This window comes from Ambystoma mexicanum, chromosome 6p (assembly GCF_040938575.1).
Source record: "Ambystoma mexicanum isolate Mex_15411 chromosome 6p, UKY_AmexF1_1, whole genome shotgun sequence".
Classification (NCBI taxonomy): Eukaryota; Metazoa; Chordata; class Amphibia; order Caudata; family Ambystomatidae; genus Ambystoma; species Ambystoma mexicanum.
Window position 1 is genome coordinate 1,453,693,197 of NC_090935.1, and position 13,860 is coordinate 1,453,707,056.

General features: G+C 46.3%; 1 protein-coding gene across 1 annotated transcript in view; it reads left to right on the top strand.

The window, feature by feature from the left end:
• Positions 1-12,403, top strand: part of LOC138510845 (zinc finger protein 25-like) — a 191,769-nt gene extending 179,366 nt beyond the window's left edge. The window contains exon 10 of the mRNA XM_069626520.1: positions 11,060-12,403. Coding sequence (XP_069482621.1) covers positions 11,060-11,775 — 716 coding nt within the window. The 3' untranslated portion in view covers positions 11,776-12,403. The remainder of the gene's footprint in view (positions 1-11,059) is intronic.
• The last annotated feature ends 1,457 nt before the right edge of the window (positions 12,404-13,860 follow it).

The window sequence follows — 13,860 nt, forward strand, 5'->3', positions numbered from 1 at the left end:
TTTAATCTATGAGCCTGGCGCCTATGGCGCCAGGACTGACTCCATATGAGCCTGGCACCATAGACGCCAGGACTGCACCCAAATAGCCCCTAGCAGGGGTTGTTGGGCTTGCTTGGAATAACTTGATGCCTGCTGCAGGGGTTGCTGGACTTGGTCTGGGTCCCCGGGGGTAGGCATCATGACAATGCCAGTATCCCCATGCAAGAACATGCATCGCCTGGCTTTGCTATGCCACAATAAGAAAACATGTCCCAAGTGGCTGCACCAATGTAGGCCAGTCTAAGCCTGTAATAACACTTCTCATGCTTGCTTTATCATAGATGCCCAGTAAAAAAAATATTATTCCACAGTAAAACATGGCTAGACTGGATGCACCACAATGCCAGTCAAGCCATATAATACTTGTCATGCTTGCTTTATCATAGATGGCCAGTCTCCCTCCTGCCCAAATCTGCGCCCTGGACGGCACAAGCACACCCACACATTCACCCACTCATTTACCCACTCATTCGCTCAATTACTGGCGCCCCCGTACACCATACTCACTCATTCACATGCGCACCCATACACTCGCTCATATACACCTGTGTACATGCACATATAACAACATACACATTCATACTTGCAAAATCAAACTCTGCTCTTACCTTCGGTCTCAGTCCGGATCCTCCTGCTACATCTATGCCTCCTCCCATAAATAGGGCCTTCCGGCTCCTGCACCCAAGAACAGGAACCAGGAAGCACAGAGCGCTTTCTGGTTCCTGCACATGCATGCAGGAGCCGGAACGCTCCAAATTGAGCACCCGAGGCAGTCTGTGCAGGGAGGCAAGGGAGCGACCCCTACGCACTTTCAGGGGTGCAGGTCAATAGCTTGCATGTCCAATGGGCCATGCAAGTCTGAGGAAGCAAAATGCCCCCTGCCTGAAGTGTGATACAGCATTCCATACAGGTATACCAAACTTGCACTATAAAAAGAAAAACCTCACCAGATGGAGAAAGCGATCATCATCATAAGGTTAGGTTACGAGTAACTGCTTGGCAAACAAATGCACTGATGTACTATAATGAGGTGATAATGTTCCTGGTGAGCTGTCCTGCCTGGTTTCGGCCCACAGTCCCGAGGTAATGGGCAGAGTAAAGCAAAGCAAAGTTACCAGAGGCCAGGGAAAAAGCCATGGCCAGTTACCTCACTGGAGCTTTGGGAGGAGTCCGAAGGCCTTGTACAGGCCACAGGCCATGCCCAATGGATGCAGTAGGTGTCTGGGATGTGCCAAGGGTAGGCAAAAGTGCATGCCCCTGGATAGTGACCACAGACATGTCTAGCTGGCAGTGTTGGTATATTAGCACGTATGATTGAAAGAAATTCAATGAACTAATCTGGTTAGGTTTACCTTACAAAAAACTGAAATTGAGTGAAAAATGTAGGTTATAGGGATTGCTTTCAGCGAAAAACAACAAAACCTCTCAAATCAGTCTGTTATGATTCCTAAGGCAACCATAAATCAGTTATGTGATTTTACCGAAGGTAAATTTCAGTGTGGCCAAAATATTATTTTCGGTAAAAGGCCTGGGTACCCCATAAATCAGCTGATCATGAACCACACATTCCATCACAAATGACAAGAAGGTATCCACAATTCCCATAGGATATGAGAAGCAAAATGAACTCCTAAAACACAATACAACCATAGTTATGATTCATTTTAATGTATTTAATTTGAGTTTCAACATAAATAAAGCCTAAAATAGCTTTAAAGATTGTTTTGAAGAGCTGATTTTCCTTGTGATTGAGCAAAATTTAACATGTCAAGAGCAGTGACTGGTGGTGGCTGAATTATGGTTGCTTTAGGAACTAGAAATGGTGTATTTGGAGAGGTCTTTGTATGCTGACCCCATCAACCTCGATCACCCCTTTCTTGGGCAAATTCATGGAGAAGCTGGTTATCCCCCAACTGACCCTCCACACCGAAATGGCCGCCGTGACCACCAGTCCAGTTTCAGAGCAGCTAGAGGCACTGAAACCGCTCTCCTGAATACCTTAGAAGACCTACTCTCTAATTTAACTCTCCTTCTGTTCTGATCCTCCTCCATCTCTCCTCTGCTTTTGACACTGACGACCACTCCATCCTCCTAAACCGTCTGTGACACCCTTGGCATCACGGACTGGGCACTGGTGTGGCTTACCTCTTTAACAGACCTTCCCGAATTCAAATGGGTCAGTTCCTCTCCTCCCCCTCACTCCGTGCCCTGGGACGGAATGGGGTGTACAGGGATTCCGAAAGGGGGTGGCATTGGGTGGGCATGGGGGGGGTTCACAGGGATATCCCCTGGTTCACCCTCCACACTTCTATGAATCTAGCAGGGACTTATCAGAAGGGTCTAATTGACAACATAGTGTCTTTAAGAGACAAAGACCAGTCTCTTGGACATCTAGAGGAAACACCGGAAACATTAGTGGGCAAACAGTTTCCACAGAAATGAGAAATCTGACAACCCATTTACCCCACCAAGGTTTGTGAACCTGGTGCCCAAACACGTCCTTCCACAAGCATAATTATTAATGAAATGGGAAACATTAAGAATCTGCCGCTGTGTGGAAGAGACAGTGCACACGCACTACCAAGATGGCACCCAACGCTGATATCACTTTGCTTTGCAGTATCGCGCATAGACGGGCAGAGTCTGTAGGGTGGGCCAAACGCACATTCAAAGGCACCAGTCCTGTACAACAACCAGTTATCGCATACTTCTGAGGGCAATAGAAGAAAGGAGGGCCAGAGTTGAGGGGCAAGGCTCCTATAAGAAGGTCCTACCTGTGACAGACTAATGTGGGCGTTTGGAGGCAGTGGTGCTAAGGACAAAGCTTTCTGGAGGTGAAGAGGAAATTACTTTTGCGGTGGCTGGAGGGGAGGTGGCACGGAGAAAGGAAGAAAAGGTACATTGGAGGAGTGCAGGAAGGCTTGGCTGGTAGGAGAGGTGAAGATCAGCATAAGGAGGTCGGAGAAAGGAAGACCCTCAGAGATTTGGGTGAGAGTGACCCCAGAGGTTTGGATAAGGGAGTCTCCAGAGGTTTGGAAGAACCTGGTCATCGGGGGAAAGAGGAAGCCCTGAGTTTGGAGAGAGAAACTCAGTCAGGAAAGATGGACACCAGAGGGTGGGGGAAGAGAGACTTAAGAAGTTGTGGTGAGAGACCCATGAGATTACATAAGCCCAAGAGGCTGGGGAAGGAACAGAACGGCATACCCCCCTGGATAAGGAGGATAGGAAAACCAATTAACTACCCAGTGGAGAAGCAGAGGGGAGATCCTGAAGAGCAGAAGGAGCTGGGGACAATATGGGGGCAGGGGCCAAAAGGGAGAGCAAAAGGTCAACCCAGAAAGTGGACTGAGAGAGGAAGAGAAAGAAGTAAAGATGAAATTCAGAAAGGAAGTTGAAATAGTGTCTTGAGGAGAAGCCGGAAAAGGCAGGGACAGAAAGGGAAGGTGCCACAGAAACACCCTACATTTGCTGGACTAGTGTGGGTGGGAGGAGGTGCTAGCATGAGATGGCACATCAAGGGGGTGATAGTTCAGAGTAAGGAAGGAGGGAAGTATTGGAGAGAAAGGAAAATAAGACATAAGAACAAGACTGTTATGATGGTGGTAGGAGAACAGTATGGATTTCTAAACTCTGAACTAGTGGGCAGATGTTTGGGTGGCCCTCCTAGTTTAGCAGAACAGGGGAACCTTCTGGACAAACCAGACCAATCTACGGTAGCTTGGCAGGTGGTCATGACTAAGGGCCTGATCACAACCTCTGCGGTAACTCTGTTAGCGCAGGGGCTATTAGTGCGACCGCCATAGCCCCCGGCGCTCATAGCACGGGATCACGAGTTGGGCGGACTTGGAAGTCCCCATTGAGCCCATTCAGGAATGCCCCATTCCCCATTGGGCTCAATGGGGAAAATTTGCGCTCTTACTGCCGCCGGATTTCCAGCCGGCAGTAATAGCACGAATTTTCGGCAGATTTCCCCCCAGCCAAGAGCTGGGGCGAAATCCGCCAAAGCCCTGATTCGGCGGACCCTTAAATCCGGCGGTAATAGCGCTACCGCCGGATTTAGGGGTTACCGTTGAGGTCGTGATCAGGCCCTTGGTGTCAGGAGGGGGTGAGAGTGATCAGAAGCCCACAATGAGACACAGTTAAACTCCACAGATTACTCTTAGACTGATGTATGTCAATAATACATTTATTGTAGGTCTTTATAATAAAAACACAAACCACAGTATCAAGAAGAATAGTTACTACACAGGCTTATTCACTATGTAACATATATACAAAATGTGTTTAACCTAATGCTGATGAAAATTGAGAAAATAACCACAACCTGCAACAGAAAGGGATAAGTTCAACACAGATATCGCATTAGGCAGTTCTTTGCAGTCAATCCCTAACTTATGCAGTCCAGGTCTAAGAAGTGAGGAGCCTTATGCTCAAAGTACAGCAGTGCATTAACAACACGCGGTTGTGTGTAAAACAAAAAGCGGGAGCTGTAGCTTTTCAGGAAGGGGGTTTAGGTGATGAAGAATAAAACCCTAATCCTTGAAGAGGGCCTACCCTTACAGATAGAGCGACGTTCGGCATTCAGGAATAGCTGGAGAGCGCAGGCTAGTCCAGCCAAGGTGAGGATCTTTTCACAGATTCTCATTCATAAAAACAGGTGGATGCGCAAGGAGGCCACCGGTAAGTGATGACCGTACTCACCGACCCTCGACACAGTACGGACACAACCTTGACACTCTAGTCCACTTCACTTGTAGGTTTCACCTCTGCAATTACAGGACGATCCGGCTCTCGGCGTCTGTGGGACGGGACGATTGTCCGTGGCAGGACAGTAGCTTTTTCTCAGCTCTTTGAGAAGGATAGTTTTGGTGCAGCACGTCTCAGGACACGGTGGTGCAGGTCTGCAGGCACTTACAGTGACGGTTGCCACAGCGGGACGACACAGGGACCGCAAATGCTTGTGGCGTGGTGCACTCTCATAAATCGCGGCCCAGAGGAGCTAGAACAACTGGCGGGAGAGAGCTCAGGACCACAAGTACGCAATTCCCAAAGTCTCGAGTCTCAACTCACGACGGCGGCATTCCTGTGCGGTACCCCATGTTCGAGCTGGTCAGTTCACTGGATAGCCCAGGAACACTTCCGAAGAGGCTCTTTGCGAGGGTAAGTAAGAGGTGCCGAGAAGAGTAGTTCCCACTACTCCAAAGGGTCGAAGCGCCCTTGCTGGCCTTCTTGGTATGATGCAAAAGCAGGGGTCTGATTGGACAACAGTGGGGTCATGGTGCCAAACCTTCTAGCACATCTACGGAGGTTCCTCAAATCTGCTCTTTCGTTAAGGATACTTGGCTCCTTCTGTAGTTCGGTGTGAACTTCAGGTGATTGATCTGGAATGGATGCAGAGCCCCTTCTCTTATCCAAGATTAGTTTTGCGCCCAAATCTTAGATAGCCAATGGAAGATCTGCTCTCTTGCGTGCATGCCAGGTGTGGTCCAATAGTGGCCAACAGTTGTTCCAGTCATTCAGGCCTACTAGAAATACTGGCACAAGTAGTGTGGATTGGGACCAGACATTCCCAACCCTCTTCCTGGGACCAAGCACAGGTGACCTGCTGGAGCCCACGAGATGCGTTTTTTGCAGGAGGTTGCAAGCCCAAATAAGGAATACCTGGGGGAAGGCAAAAGGACAAAATGGCAAAATGGAAGGACCGAACAAAAAGTTTGTGGCCCGGCCATTTTCGGCACTGGCCAGTCTTGGGTAAAACGCGGTATGGTCCATAAAAACGTAGTAAAAATACTTTAAAAATAAACTGCTGCCAGCAGTTCATCCTAGGCACACTTGTATCAACACCAAAAAATCTTTACAGGGTAGCTAGGGCCACAAAACAAAAGGACCCCTATGCACAGTACTGTAAGGTACTTTGCACATAGATAAAAAGTTACCAAGAAATGGCAACATAGTTTCCCAGTACTGACCGCCTGAAGGACGTGTTGGTTTCCCCACAACAAATGAGCGAAAGCCCAGAGGAGTGCAGCTGAAGGCTGTGCTCCACTGGAAAGAGTCACGTAAGGTGAGCCAAACAAAAGCAAACATTTGGGGGGTACACAAATGGAGCGAAAATTGCACCTAAGGGAAATCCTTCATAACAGTCTTATGGGGAAATGGGCAATAGTCGGCATATATATGGACTGTGTCAGTGTGCAACCTCTGGACTTAGATCTTGCGAGCCAGTAAAGAAGAATAGCCTTACTACTACAGGATTTGTGGAAAGAAGTGTTGAAGGCACTTAAAACACCTCACACAGTGAGGGACTATAATCCCCTGTAAATTGCTGGTGTAGGAAAACAGACTCTAAGACGATTGATTCCCGAAAATGCCATTTGTTTACTTTCGGAAACCTGAAGAAAAGAAAACCTTTTATTTGCTGGCCTTTTGTTTCTGCTGCTGCTGCTGCTTCGTCCCACAAGCCAGCGATTTTCTATCTTTAATGATTGTTTGTGCCTGCATCTCTCATTTGATGACTTAGTCTAATCTGGTATATTTCATCTGTCTCTCTGACATACTTACGAATAATCTTCCACTGACAACCAAGAGACATCTTATTCTCTGTTAACATATCCATAACACTTCTTAACGTTGATTCGGTTATTACTCATTCTAGCCTTCAATAACTCTCCCTGCTCTTTGTACTTTTCACATAGCGGCAGATCATGCACAAATGTTTCTGGCCTTCTTCTCTCTTCCCAGACTTCGGTTTTCCAAACCCATCAGAAGTCATCCTCTTTTAGTTGACCTCTTCACTTTTATTGCTTTCCATATAAAGCCTCTTTTAATCTGCCCCTCTGTTCTGTGTGTCTCGTCTTTGACTCTAGGCACAGTGTCCACTGGGAATGGCCACAGGTCCTTTTACTCTAGCTATTCTTCCTGCTTCTCCTCATCTTTTTGCTATCACTTTCCCTTCTCCTCCAACCTTATCCACCCCACTTCTGTGTTCTCTCTTCCTGTTCTAATTTTGCACCATCTCTCTAACTCCATCTCTCGGGATTGCTGTCCTCTTCCCCACAAAGCTAGTGAAGTAATTCACCCTTTTTTTTACTGTGTTCTGAATGTCGTCCCATTCCTTCCTGCATTTCCCTAGTCCTGATTGGCCCTGTCCCCATGTGCCCACTTCTACCCATTGTGGGTAGGCCTTCCCCCCTCCTGAACTCCAGTTGAGTGGAGCTTTTAAATTACTTAGGTTGTGTCCTGCCAAAGCCTACCATGTTACTGTCGAGCAGAGTTATCATGAGTGCATCCTGAGACAGTGCTATATTTGCCAAGCTCTTGGGGAAATGGGTCTCCTGCATTGAGCTCCGCTCCCCGCAAATTCATGCATGCCCAAAGTTTTGGCTTTTGGCATCAGTATACGGCCCATTCATGGGCTGGACCAACTGACAGCTGGGGAACTTGTACTCCGGCTCCACACATGAAATCACAAACATAGCACAAAGTATTCAGGAAACACCTGGTTGGCTACTCGGCCACTTGCAATTGTTTCTGGGCATGGAATTATTACAGTTCATCCCATAGGGTTGCCGTGGGGATTCCTGCACCTGTTCCTAGATTCTACCAGAACCTATAAGGGATCTTTCTTTTTCTGGGTTCGTTGAGGGTCTTCGTCTGGCATGAAAGATTGATGTCTTTCTCTCAGCCAAGGGGGAGTTCTAGGGGATTGCCCATTTACTGTCTTCAGGAGTTGCATCACATTACGAGTGACCCTCCTTTCCCCCATAGTTCCCTAGTCTATCCGCTGGATCGACCCAAGTGATTTCATCAGACCTCCCCTTTCATCTGTCCCCATAGCTTTCTGGTTCCCCCCTCTTCTTCTCTACTGTGTGCTCTTTCGGGGCTAGACCACTTTCCCATAAATTAAATAAAGGGAGGGGTGCAGCTACCTTATGGAATAGATAATCTTTCCTATCCTTGGAGGCCGCTGGGAGGAGTTCATAAGCCCAACCCCTTTTCTTACAGAAAGGTTGCTGAGTGCCTTTAGGAAAATGTCCAACAAAGCCACAGTCTGAGTGAAAGTGAACCTGCACACTTCTTTGTTGATGTTGGTGTCTGGACCTCACTCTTGTCATAGCTTGTCTTCTGTGCTTTGGCTGCATCATCTCCTAGATGGTGAAATGGCATCTGGTAGTAGTTGTGGGCGGGTCAGGGGTGGGGCGGGAATGGGAAGATGCATAGTTGCCCTTCCTGCTGTATGGGCTTCCTGGGCCTTGGTGTCCAGTCAGAGACAACTCTAGTATGTATCCTCCCCCTGTACCTCAGGATGGTGTGGGTAGAATTTCTGTCCCCCACTGCCTGAGGCCTATATCTAGTGTCTGGGGTAGTGCTGATTCTCTGTATATTTCAGCAATAGTATGAACCCTATGCTGCCTTTCTGGTGGTGCCTGTCCTTTGGATTAATTGCCCCACTTACTCTGCTGATTTAGGGGATATAGCTCCCTGACTCGCCTCAGCAACCTGTGATGAAGTCACAGCTGAGAGGCGGATGGACGGAGTCCTTTGCTGGCCCTTGAGGCGGTATGAAGGGGATCCCATGGGATTCCACCTCATTGCTACGGTCGTATCCTATGTGTGCCCGAACCCCGAGAAAATCCCTTCTTGTTTAAATACATTAAGCTGGGGAACTGAGAAAAGGAGCAGTAAGACTAGGTGTTCATCAGCATTTGGTTGCATGGTATGGGGGACATCAAGTTAGCATTTATTCATCCAGAATAGCAGCACTGTAAAAGTGCACAAGCGTACATAGCTGATTTTCCCACAGGACAGCCACATGATAATGCTATACAACATGTGGTCGCTCACAGAGAGAATTGGAGCCAATAACATGGGGGTTGAAGTAGCTGTCTAGGCCGTCATTGTCCGTTAGTCTGGCAGTCATGACCGACAAGCAGTCTGACTTCAAGAAGGCAGATAGGCTTTTCATGACCTCTTCTACAGGCCCTTGACAGCTTGTGTGTTTGTAGTTCAGGAGTCTCCACCAATCCAGAGGCCCACTCCCAAATAGCTACAGTTCTACTCCTGATCACAAGCCCCATTTCAGCCCTCAGTACAATATCCGCATGGGGATGTCCAAAGTGTGGGTCGGGAGTTAAGACTGTCGGTGACTGTGGAGCGAGTTAGTGAAGAGGATGGTGCGGCAAGGAGGGGGGAGAGTAGCAGCAGAGCAAGGGAAAGCAAGAGAGGACATGGAAGACAAAGGAAGAAGTAGAGAAGAAGGAGGTAAAGAAGGGGTAAGGAGAGAAGAGGTGGTGATAAATCTAAGAAAAGGGGGAAGAGAGCAGGAGGGGTAAAGGTCGAGGAGATGTGGAGAAGTGGAGGTGAAAGAAAGATATTTGAAGAGAAAGGGAGATGAGGTAGTGAAACGTTTGAAGAAAGGAAAGAGGGAAAACAGTAGAATATATAAAAAGAGACAAAGTGTAAGAGTAGAAGCAGAAGAGGAAGCTGATAAACTCCTAGAAGAAAAGAAAGGAGAGAAAATTGGAGAAGAAGCCTTAGGGTAGCAGAAGGGAGAGTTAGTGAAAGAGGAACAGATGGAAAGCAAGGGATGTGTGGGGACTGAGAAGAGGGAAGCAGGTATTGGAACATGAGAAAAAGTGTATCCTTTCAATGCATGTATCAGAGACCTACTTATGAATTGCTGGAAAATGGGCAGAATTATGCAAGAGAAGCAAGACATGCAGGGGGCAAATGAGCTACTGGTCATGGCTGTAGGCCATGGCAATTTGCCACTATTGTGACCTTTGGGAGTCTATAGCTTAGTTGAAGGCCATGCCCAGTGACCACTTTGCCCCAGACATGGCCTGTGACCATGCCTACAGCATCAACTGCTATCCATTTTTGTATCACTGGGTCTGGGGTATGACCTTTGACCATGCCCCAGTCACCACCTACATATCCAGTGTGCCCACAGCACTTGCCTCAGGCCATACCCAGCGGTCACTTTAAGCATTCCCATGGCATCTCCTAGACATACATTGTCTCTGTTGGGCTTCCAGGGGGTGTTGTAATCTTTGCCTGTAAGCAGAACTATTACCATAGGAAGCAAAGCTAGGAGAGCAATGCCGTGTGAGGAGAAACGCACATCCTGTGGGTGGTGTTTGGCTTTTTATCCAACCATTGAACACCCCTGGCCATGCTAGTCCTTTTGGTTATTCCCACCCACTACCTTAACCATCCCGCCTGAACCCCATCCCTCACCCATGAGTCTGTTATTTTAAGGGGATGCTAAAGTTTTTTCTACAGTCTTCTGAAAAGTAATGGTTTAAGTGCAGCTGTAGACCAGCTCCAGGTGTAGTAAACATGTCATAACCTGGTTGGCTTTTATCTATTTGATTTATGAGCAGTATGTGTCCCCTTGCATCTCTCCCTTGCACAGAAATCCGATTAAAACAGATATTGGCAAAGCCAATGGTTTTGGTTATTCTACAGGCATTGGCTGGCCTTTTGCCAGGCACTGCAATAATAAACTCTGGTTATAACACCATTTGCCAGCTTTTACCATCTTGTGAGAATGTAGGAATATTATGGCAAGTTCTGGAACATGACTATCCCATGCCTACTCTAAAGCCAAAACTTGCCTATGCCAATCCATGTTTTTAATTGTAATAGTAATATTGTTACTACATTCTGCAGAATGTGATTTCTGTTCTGCATGAACACCGTTAAATTGGCCGGTTGTTTGATAAACTCATGATTTGGGTATTGTACAAAAGAGCTAATGGGGTGTTGTATTTTGTAAGTTTTTTTTTTTTTTACTATCTGGCATGTATCATACTGGGAAATGTGTTTGTACTAAAGGTGGATTTTGGTGTGTATTGCTGTACCTCTATATCAATGTTTTAAACAATGATAAATGTTCCACCTAAAAAGCTATCTTTGAAGCTATAACTATCAAATTGAATGGAATAATATTTGTAACAAGGTTTTCCTACATGTGCTGTAGAGGTCTAATCATTTGACTTGTGTTTATGCCAAACAGATGATCGAACTCTGGAAAAGAATCCTCAAGATGCAAACCCTGTAAAATACCTAAGCAAAACACGACCCTACACAACTTCATCAGTTGAAAATGGAAAGATGCCCTTAACGTCACAGACGCAAGCATACACCAGAGGCCAGCTATGGCCATCAAATCATCGGCAATTGGAAACACAGAAAAGTATGCAATCCGAACATGGCTTCAGTAATGCAGTAGATCTCAGTGTGCACCAAAGAAACACCAGCTCTGAGGGGAAATCCTGTGAATACCCTGAAAGTCCGAATAGTGCTGGAAAGGAAATGCTTCCAAAGACACCCCTTAACCAGATACCAATCTTGTGTAGGCAAAATGAGGGTACCTTCAAGCACAAAGGAGAGTTTGTTACATTTAAGAGAAGACGGAGACCACGTGAGAAAAGGCATACGTGTACTCACTGTGGGAAACGATTCTGTCATAAGGGTGATCTTAACAGGCATCAGAAAACGCATACGGGAGAAAAACCATATACATGCATCTATTGTTATAAAAACATCAGACGAAAGGGTGATCTTATGCGGCACCAGAGAACACATACAGGAGAAAAACCATATACCTGCAATGACTGTCAGAAAAGCTTCAGTCGTAAATATGTTCTGAATGAACACAGAAGAATACATTTGGCAGAAGGGAAAAATACAAATCCCATGAATCCTCTGGGTTGGAAACCCTCATCTTGACAACAGAAGGTTGAAAGATTTGACTGTTCCGTTGCTAAAAAAAAATCATCACCTCGATGTCCATACTTGGGACAGAGCTTAATTCATTTCATTGAATGGATGTCGCAATGTAAACTCAACTTGAGCTCAGTTGCACTTGGTGAGAAGAAATGTAAAAGGGAAACATTCTAAAGTATCGACAAGCAAAAAGCCAAATGGGATCGTGAACTGGAAAAAAGAATGGTGTGATGTTTGTTGAGCAGACAAAAAAATGATCTCAACTTTCCCAAAATTATAGCATGGTTGTAAAATTCACCAACACGCAGTGATTGTGATCTTCCCCAAAAAACAGGCATTAACGATCCAAACGAGAAATATTGTGCTAACTGCTAGCGGGCATGCTTGTGCATTGGAATTTGTTGGCATGGACTCGCTACTCAAGTGTTCTTCTCTTCTTTGGGCAACATTTTGTAATAAGAGGATACCTTTTCAAAAGGTGTAGCCCTGCCATTTAATGGGCCAGCTGGAAAGTATTCTAATAAGAACAATAGATCTAAATAAACAACATAAAAGAAATGCAAGTAAAAAAGCAAAGGATGCTGCAAAAAACAAATTCAAAACAATAAAGTAAAAAGAAGATAAAATAGAACTGGTAAGATTCAAAATATTAAACGGCAACATATTGAGCCGAAACATACTTTCCATGTTGATGAAGAATGGGTAAAGGAGATTAGTTTAACAGTGACCTAAAGTGTAGACCTAAATGGTTACAACTAAGTAAAAATGAAAAATGGTATAATATTTTCAGCTACTGTCAGAGTGCGTGGAATTGGAAAGCCCTTTTAAAAAAAAAAAAATTATTCAAGCACCAGCAAGAGAGTGAGGAAACCGAAGTGTAATCCCTAAGAACACTTCCCAGTCTTTGGCAGGTTTGCTGGGGTCTTCGAGGAAATTGCTGTTATCTCTTGCTCAGGGGTTCCTTGATTAACACCCAATCCCTCTGTAACACTTTTTTTCTTAGGGAATACAACTCTTGTCTTCAAACCTTGATCCATCTTTAATCTGAACTACTACTGGCTACTTGTCGCTTTGCAACAAGCACAAATAGCCTCCCTCCTATACTGTTCACCCAATGTAGGGCACACTTGGGACAACTTCCTTCTTCCTGCATGCCTGCCCATGCTTTCCTTCTAGTCTCATATTCTCTACTCTAATTCCTTCTTCAAACTTTCTTCTTTGTTCCCCACTATCCTCCCTCTCACCTCTTGCCCCTGCTCTTGCACTATTCATCTGCTATTTCCCCCCTTGGACTGCCCCCTCTTTTTTTTTGTTTTGTTTTATCCTTAGCTCCCCACCTTATTCTCCACGCTCAGGCTCCGGGTTCTCGCTGTCACCAGTCTTCTGGGACTATCTTCTCCCATCCCCCTGATGTTTTTCACCTCCTCCTCCAACGTCCTTGGCCCTTTTCTCCCCAGCCTCCTGGGTCTTTTTCTATCCCCTCCTCACCACTGTCTCCTGAGTTCTTCTCTTCCCAGCCTACAGGGTCCTCCTCTGGCCACCCCCTCCTTCTGCTCTCCTCTCCAGCTGTATCCAAATGAGATTCTCAAGACTGTCGTAGCCTTCTGACCCACAGCCTTCTCCACCTTGCAGACTCTCACTGACCTACGGGGGCTCATGTGTATCTCCCTATGTGATAGAATGGAGAATGGTTGATGGGCCCTGCCTCTAGAAAATGACTTTCAGTTTTGATGTGGGACTTTGGGTTCCTTGGTCTCTCTTCAGGGGCAGTCCTTTTCTCTCTGCTCGCCACACCATGGCATCGCTCTCAGGGATGACTTTAGCCTAGCAGGTCCTAGGTGTACCCATGTGGAGACCTTTGTAAAGTCACCGATTAACTGCTTGAGTTTTCTTTGTTCGTTCAGGTCCCGCTCCTTCCCCCTGTAGTTTGGATATGATTTCTGTACCCACGTGAGGGAACTGGAGAGTGCAGGTGCTGTAAGCTCTGTGCCCTTCCCTCTCCTCCCCCATAATCCGTTCCTGTAAAAGGTGCCATGCTGACATTTGGCCCTTGTGACAAGTTCCTGCCAAGCTCATGGGAGAGGATGG